Source organism: Mus caroli, unplaced genomic scaffold (assembly GCF_978045245.1).
Source record: "Mus caroli unplaced genomic scaffold, Mus_caroli_1 scaffold_8, whole genome shotgun sequence".
Taxonomy (NCBI): Eukaryota; Metazoa; Chordata; class Mammalia; order Rodentia; family Muridae; genus Mus; species Mus caroli.
In genome coordinates, this window is record NW_028227263.1 from 141,191,865 (window position 1) to 141,200,592 (window position 8,728).

At 47.9% G+C, this 8,728-nt stretch overlaps 1 protein-coding gene across 1 annotated transcript; it reads left to right on the plus strand.

The window, feature by feature from the left end:
* Positions 1-270: 270 nt before the first annotated feature.
* Positions 271-7,446, plus strand: CUNH19orf85 (chromosome unknown C19orf85 homolog). Its single transcript, XM_029479053.1, has 2 exons — positions 271-443; positions 6,933-7,446. Exons 1-2 carry the CDS (start codon positions 271-273, stop codon positions 7,444-7,446), a joined length of 687 nt encoding a protein of 228 aa, XP_029334913.1.
* The last annotated feature ends 1,282 nt before the right edge of the window (positions 7,447-8,728 follow it).

An 8,728-nucleotide genomic window follows, 5' to 3' on the forward strand; every position in this document is an offset into this window, starting at 1 on the left:
CCCAGGCCCAACTATGTGTTAATTGGGCATGTAAGACATGTGCGGAACACCCCCTCCCCTCCCTGCCCCTGGCCTTCCTATATGAGCCCCTCACCTGCAGTCATCCGAGTCCAGCATCTGCAGTGGGACAGGCACATCGGGAGGGCTCACCTTAATTACCAGGGTGGTTTTCCATTCTGTAACGCCAGACCTTGAGGCCATATGCTCCTGTCCCATCTTGGGTTTTTGGGGTGATTTCTGATCTGCATTGTGACTCCTAAGCAACCGGCCATGCACCCTGGATCCCCTGCAGCCCCTGGGGTCTCTGAGCCTGGACCCCGAGAGCTGTGTGCCTTTGTGAGCGGGGCTTCGGCCCACATGCTGCGGGCCCTGCAACCCAGGCGTATTCGGCCTTCCAAACGCAGACCCAACCACCGGAGGTTTCTACACAACCAGATCTGCAGGTAAGGGGTGCTGGGAAGAGGCACAGGGTGGACACCGGGAAAACCTCAGGCTGATTTTAGCACCATTTTGCGTGCATTACTGTGTGCTTTCTGTGCTGAGTCAACACCCATCGCTCAGCAAAGCCAGTGAAAGCTTTACAGAGCCTGAGTCCAGGTGTGGGGGGGACAGAAGGTAAGAATGGCTCGAGTAAATAAGTGTAGCCAGGCACTGTGGCACGGGACTGTAATCGTAACACTCCCGAGGACGAGGCAGAGGGACTGCTGCGAGTTTGCCTAGCATGTGAGAGGCCAGCCAGGTTAGGTAACAAGATTCTGCCTCAAAAATAAATAAATAAATAAATAAATAAATAAATAAATAAATGAGAGGGCATGGCACCACCATGTGGATAAGCATTGAAAAGAAGATTTCAGACAAAGTAGGTCTCAGCTGTTCAGCCAGAACCCATAAATTGAGAAGTCCAACAAAGCTGCCAGGCAGGAACCGGCAGAGAGGCTGTGGCTAACAGGGAAGAGGCTCCCTCTGGAGAGGATGAAAGCCCTAGAGCTAATTAGAGGCCTTGGTTGTACAAGATAGTGAACACTGGTCAGATGTGGCAACACACGCCTATAACCCCAACAGGCTGAGGCAGGAGGATTGCTGCTCATTCCATCCCAGCCATTCTCGGCTACAGGGTGAGAGGGTAGGTGTAAGGGGACTGATGGATTTTGGGAAGGTAAGTGTGTGTTATAGATTAGTAGGAAAGGAGCTGCAGTTTTGAACTATGTATTTTAAATTGTTATAAGTAGGCTCATCAAACATCTGAGTTTCAAAAGTGGAATGAGTTGGACTGTGAGGTTTTTCCCTCATCAGCCATATTTACCCGGCCTCTGGACAGTTCACTTTCTCACGTGGCACCGTATATCAATGGTCCTCAACTTGTAGATCCAGACCCATTTGGGGTTCACATATAAGCTATTCTGCATATCAGATATTGACATTAGAAAATTTTCCATTATGAAATAGCAAGGAAATAGTTTTATGGTTGGTTGGGGGCCAGCATGACATGAGGAACTGCATTAAAGGACTGTAGCATCAGGAAGTTTGAGAACCACTGCCATATATGGTATGTTAAGGTTTCTTTGTAATTGGCATATGCTGTGTATGTGCAAAACAAAATACCTTTTAAATTAAAACAGGAATCATAACAATCGACACATTTTTCCCAGAGAGAAGTCATGGTTCTTATTATTCCTGTAGTATAATAATTTAAGCTGGACAGACAGACAGCTCAGTGGTTAACAGCACTGATGCTCTTCCAGAGGCCCTGGGTTCAGTTCCTAACACCCACATGGCAGCTCACAAGTATAACTCCGGTTCTGGAGGGTGGGAGGATCTGATGCCCTCATATCTATGCACATAAAATAAAATTGAAATAAATTATTTTTAAAAAATTCAAGCTCGGAGAAGCTAGAGAGATGGTTCAGGGCTAGAGGGGTGACTGCTCTCCCATACATTCCCTGCACATATGCATGTCAGGGGGCTCACAGCTACTGCAGTTCCAGGAGTTCTGAAGCCCTCTTCTGGTTTTCACGGGCAACTACACTCACACGCACATATCGCCTGCACCCTCCCACATACAGACAGACCATATATCTAATTAAAGAGAAATCTTTTTAAATGCCATATATGGAGCCCCTTGAAAAAGTGTCAGTCAGTTGTCCAGAGGTCAGGTGAATATGGCCAACAAGGCAAAGCCTCATAGCCCAATTCCTTCCACTTTTGAAAATCGGATACTTCACGAGAAGTCCAGTAGTGCCACGGAAAAGAGGTGGGCCTTTTCTGCTGGCCAGTGCCAGCTGCAAGAGTCGACGTTTTGGGTGCATCTCATGGATCTGCTGAGCATGTTTCTCAGATGTAATGGTTTTGCTGGGATTGAAAAAGCTTAGGGGGTCAGACTGGCTGCAGATCACTTAACAGTGAGTGACCTGTGATCTTTTTTTTCTCCACGTTAGCTTTGGGATGTGCTGAACTGGCCACTGCCTGTTGTTGTGTAGAACACACTTTTCATTGCATGCCACAGTCCAAAGAAACAGTTCTTGGGCCCGGTGTGGTATTCCTTGCCTTTAATTCCAGCATTTGTGAGGCAGAGGCAGGGGGAGTTCTATGAGTAGAGGCCAGCCTGGTCTACAGAGTGAGTTCCAGGACAGCCAAGGCTACATGGTGAGACCTTGTCTCAAACAAAAACAACAACAAATCTTTCTATGTTGTATAGAAGGACATGGTTTTACAAAAAAAATATTTATTTATTTGTATTTATACAAGTACACTGTTGCTGTCTTCAGACACCCCAGAAGACTGCATTGAACCCCATTACAGATGGTTGTGAGCCATCATGTGGTTGCTAGGGATTGAACTCAGAATCTCTGGAAGAGCAATCAGCGTTCTTAACTGCTGAAACATCTCTCCAGCCCCTAAAACTTCTTGAAAAACAACAACAAAAGAAAGAAAGAGAGAAAGAAAGAAGGAAGAAAGAAAGAAAGAAAGAAATGAAACAACTTTTTATTTTCGAGACAGGGTTTCTCAGTGTAGCCCTGGCTGTCCTGGAACTCACTCTGTAAACCAGGCTGGCGTCGAACTCAGAGATGTGCCTGCCACCCTCCTGAGAGCTGGGATCAGAGCTTTGTGCCACCACACCTTGCAAACCCAACGTCTGGAGTCACCATGGTTCTGTTTGTTCCTTACCAGTTCCTGGGCCAGATGCATGATTGCGGTGACAAGTTGTCTCCTCTGCTTCTCTGCTTTGTTTGTTTGTTGTTTGTTTTTGTACTCGAATTTTAAAAAAATCACTCAGGCCAGGCATCTAAACCCAGCACTTGGAGGGGAGAGGCAGGCAAATCTCTTAAGTTCGAGGCCAGCCTGATTTACAGAGTGAGTTCCAGGACAGCCTGAACTACACAGAGAAACCCTGTCTCAAAAAAAGACAAAACAAACAAATTTTTAAAAATCAAAAACAAGAAATCACTGATGTTTACTGTTTATTCATTGCCATTTCCATAGTACAAGAGCTACAAATAATAAACTAGCAAAGCGACATAAAGTGAGAAATCTGAGTTGAAATGATGTTTTAACGTATCAACATTTATTAACAATGTATTCCAATATCAAACCTCAAGTTGAAATAATACTAAGCAGAAACTATTTTGCACCAACCTTGGAGCAGCGTGAATGAAGTTCAGGTTTCATCTTCATTGTAGTATAAATGTAAGCAAGGTAGTACAGCCTGTAATTATAGTGCCCAGCGGGTGGAGGCACAAAGATGGGGAGCTCAAAAATAAAAGATCTGGGATATCCCAAGTGCCATTGAGTTCACTGAACACTTCTTTTCTCCCTAAAAACAAAGGGTTTGTGTGTTCCAGGCAGGCCTCAAACACAATTATATAACAAAGAATGACCTTGCACTCCTGATCCAACTGCTTCGACCTCCTGGAATTACAGGTGTACTTCATGTCAGCTCAATGAGCCTAGAGGATCGGGAACTCAAGGTCCTCCTCTGCTACACAAGGACTTTACGTCTAACCTGGGCTATACACAAGACACTATCAAAACAAACAAAAAATGGCAAATTTTGCTGTTATGTAAAATATATGATGAGTACACTACACTGTTGCTGTCTTCAGACACACACCAGATAGAGGGCATGGGATCCCATTACAGATGGTTGTGAGCCATCATGTGGTTGCTGAGGATTGAACTCAGGACCTTTGGAAGAGCAGTCAGTGCTCTTAACCTCTGAGGCATCTCTCCAGTCCCCATGATAAAGTATTTCTATGTCCTGGTACTCACTATGTCAGCCAGATTGGTATCAACCACCCACCAATCTTCCTGCTTCAGCCTCCAAGAGAATCGACATTATATATGTGGAGCTTCGTGCCCAGCTTATAATTTAATATTCTCTCTCTCTCTCTCTCTCTCTCTCTCTCTCTCTCTCTCTCTGTCTGTCTGTCTCCCTCCCTCTATTTCCTGTTCTGTCTCTGGAATCTTTACTTTACTAACATGGGATCTCCAGGCTGTTTTCAAATCCAGTATGTGGCCAAGGATGGCATTGAACTCCATTTTCAAGTGCTGGGACTACAGCTGTGTGCTGTTGCACCGGCCATGAACGGCCATTAAGGGAAATAAAGCTAGCCTGAGAAGACTTGCCTCTAATTCTCCTGCATTCTAGTCGATTATGTGTAGACTTAATCACAGGTTTGGCTTTTCCCAGGCTTTAAAATTTCAATTTCAGAAATTAGTATACAAAGTACCTGGTTTCCTTATGGGATTTTCTTTCTCCCTTTCTTTTCTTTTCTTTTTGGTTTTTTGTTTGTTTGTTTGTTTGTTTTTTTGTGTTTTTTGTTTTTGTTTTATGAGACAGGGTTTCTCTATGTAGCCCTGGCTGTCCTGGAACTCACTCTGTAGGCCAGGCTGGCCTCGAACTCAGAGATCTGCCTGCCTCTGCCTCCCGAGTGCTGGGATTAAAGGCGTGCGCCACCATGCCCCGCTGTCCTTATGGGATTTTCTTACCTTTTCTAAAAGGCAGGCGGATTTCTGAGTTCGATGCCAGCCTGGTCTACAGAGTGAGTTCCAGGACAGCCAGGGCTATACAGAGAAACCCTGTCTCGAAAAACCAAAAAAAAAAAAAAAAAAAAAAAAAAAAGATTTATTTATTTTATGTGAATGTTTTTGCCTGTCTGTATGTGGGTCTGTGCACCACATGGGTGCAGTGCCCCCAGAGACCAGAAGAGGGCGTCAGGTCCATTGGCACTGGAGCTACAGATGCTTGTAAACCTCCCAGTGCTTGCTGTGAATGGAATCTGGGCCCTCTGCAAGAGCAGCCTGTGCTGTTAACCACTGAGCCATCTCTCCAGCCCCACCTCTGGCATTTTCACACACAGTTGGGATACCCTGTGTGCAGTTTGACGTTGACTGCTGTACCATCAGAGAGCTGAGTGCTGGCTGGATTTGGGTACTGTTAATCTGGATCATTACCTGCCTCCGTATTTTGTCAACATCCTTCTCTCCCTGGCCTGTTGATTGGTTTAGTAAAGTGCTGACGGCAATAGTTGAAGCGGGGGCGGAACTTCCAGGCAGAGAGAACTAGCCACACGGGTGGTGGGCTAAGATTAAATTAGATGAGCTAGCTGGGAGGTAGCCCAAGCTAAAGGCCTAAGTTCTTGTAGATATTAATAAGTGTCTGCGTCATTATTTAACCACTGGCAGGTCCAGAAATTCTCGGATCAACCCAAGGTGGGTGGGATCAACCCAATCTACACACGTAGATCCCACCCACCTTTGTCTCCCTGCGCTACCCTCACTTGTACCCTTCCGCCCATAGTCTTCCTCTTCCCCCTCTGCATCACAGGCGTTCTACTACCCCCTCCATCTGCATCTTCTGCCCTTGGAGCTTCATTGGTCCCGCCTTGTGCCTTTTCAAGTTTCCTGGTCTCGACACACGCTCACTCCCACAGAAATATACATATATACAGATTAGCAGCTATGGGACAGCTAGATGGCTCAGCAGGTAAAGGTACTTGCAACCAAGCCTGACTTACTGAGTAAAGTTCCAGGAACAGGGCTGAAGAGATAGCAGTAGTTAACTTGCTGCTCTTCCAGCGAGCCAGAAATCAGTTCTCAGCACACATGCCCTGTGGCTCACAACTGTCTATATCCCTCCCCTGGCCTCCACAGTCACCCAGATACACTCACACAAATACATAGACATTAAAAAAACAAACAAAAACCCCCAGAAACTCACATAAAGCTGTCCTCTAACTTTCACGTGTGGTGTGGAGAGAGGGGGAGGGAGGAGGTAGAGGGAGCATACACACACACACAAATAAATGTAAAAAAGTTATTTAAGATAATAACAAAAATTAATTTTTAGAAATAAAAGAATTCGGGGAAACACAATTCAGCCCCAGCTGTTTGTGAAATCCATCCACGTGACCGCTAGGGAGGTGGGAGTGCGAGGAGTGTTGGAGCTTCTGGCAAGAGACAGGTGGGCGTGGGCAGAATTGAAGAAAGCTCGCTTAACAATACGGCGGTGCACCGCTGGCCCACGGCTCCCGTTTGCGATTATTGATTGGAAAGGCTCTCTTTCCCCGAGACATTAAATTTTCATATACTGGAATAGGGTTATGATAAATCTTCACTGTCAAGACGTGCCCAGGATTGGGCTAAAGGAACTTCCTTGTGCGGTGCACAACCCTACAGCAATCAGAACTTCCCAGGGAAGACGTATTAACCTGTCAGACTCAAGGAAATGAAGGCGGGGCCAGGAAAATAACGGGTAATGGGGGTTGGGGGAATGGGCCTGAAAAGAAGAGACTCTTCTCCAGATGAAGCACAGGGCAGGGAAGGGAGAGCCGGGAGGGCGGAGCTAAGAAGAGGGTCTTTGTAGGCGTACAACTGAATACAACTGAATCTCTCCTCCTCTCCTCCCTCCCTCGCTCCTCCCCCTCCCTCTCCAGGGAGTTTGCCAAGATTGAAGCCGCCACCCAGCACCTGGCTCTGACCATCCTGTCTCAAAAAGCCCCTGCCCAGAGACCACCGTTCCGAAGGCCACCTCCGCCGCCTCCGTCCCCCTTCCTGGGGGTGGCGTGTGCAGAGGCTCCCATGGAAGCGCCCCACGGCAGCCCCAGCCTGAGCCCAGTTGCCCTAGACACCTCAACCCTTGATCTCTTTGATGACATTCTGCTCACTCCTAACCGCCCCTTGGTGACTCCTGACAGCTTCTGCCAGACTCTCGCTGCTGGTAACCCCCAGGTGGCATCCGATTTCATCTCTCATGCTCTGGGCCCAGGAGACCAGGGACAGCCAACCCCAATACAGGCTCCAAGGTTCTCCAATCTTCTGCTCCCTCCCCAGAATGCCCAAGGGGGCATCTTGGAGCCTGCAGCTCTAGGCTGTGGTTGGGTAGACAGTTGGGAGGCACCTTATGCCTGTGATCCTCAGGGAATCCTGGACAGCTGGGGAACCCTTTGAAACCCAATCAACACAGGCCAAATCCGTCTCAGGCCCAGCCAACCTCCCTGCTCCTGACAGATGTAAGAATATTGCGCAGTTGGTAGAGTGCCTGGCTAACATGCAAGAAGCCAGGATTCCATGCCCAGAACCCTATACATGTGTAAAATAAACCAAGCCCAGGCTCCCACTGTGAACCACAATCCAGAGCTCCCAGACCCACGGCCATCTCTCTCCACTTTGAGACTAACCCCTGCATATCTCCTGCATATCACATAGGAACAGGATGGAGAACTCTGGGAGGATCTCTGGCCATTCATTTTCCTTTTCCCTTCTTCCTTCCCAGTGGATGGGTCCCCCACCCCACCCTCTCTCTCCCTCTCTCTCTCTCTCTCTCACACACACACACACACACACACACCTGTTCTTTGCTTGGCGTCTGCTCTGTCTCGACAGTTTCTCAATTCCACAGAGCATTGCTATGGATCAGGCCCAGGCCTTGGTGTCAAGACTCTGCAGACAAGATCCCGGTCTCTGTGGGTACATCAAGCACACGAACCTGCAGAGAGCTTCAGACAGCAAGATCAATTTCCAGTTTTTGATTGGAATGAGCATTAGGACACAAAATATGTGGCTGACCGAGAGAGAGGACTATTGGACATTGCATGATCAGAGAAGGTGGGGAACGCTAAGCAGAATCAGGCTGTAGGAAGGCATGGATCCTGGGGCAGGAACTGCACAGCCAAGACCCTGAGGTGGGACTCTGAGGCCACTAAGACAGGTCGATGTAGCTGGAGAGTTCTGAGTTTGTAAGAGGTGTGAATTGGAGAAAAACCTAGTTTTTATGGTAGGTTATTAGGTTTTTTGTTTGTTTTCTTTTTAGACAGTGCTGGGATTGTGGGCCTGTGATATGCCTCCCTCCCCTCTCTTAGGATTTCCCCAAAATGCTCTAGTCTGTCTATCCTGACCAGGGCAGGTCTCACCTTCCTATGTGTACTTGTGTCCTGTGTCCTTGGGGTGGGGTGGGAGTGCTGCCCCGTCCTTCTCCAGCTCTCAGATCCAGAGGGAGACCTGGGATTCCTCAGTAAGGAGCTGCAGGGGTTGGGCTCCAGGCCTCTCAGACTCAGAGCTGGCAAGCGGTGGCTACTGCCAGTGGCTAGGAGAGCCAGCCCAGCCCCAGCCGCTGGTTAGCAAGCCAGGCAGGACCTGCGCACAAGCTTGTGGTTTGAGAATGCTCCACCAGGGGGCTCCGGTGTCTCTAAATCACGCCGGCTGGGTGCTGGCTTTATGGTTTGAGGGCTGA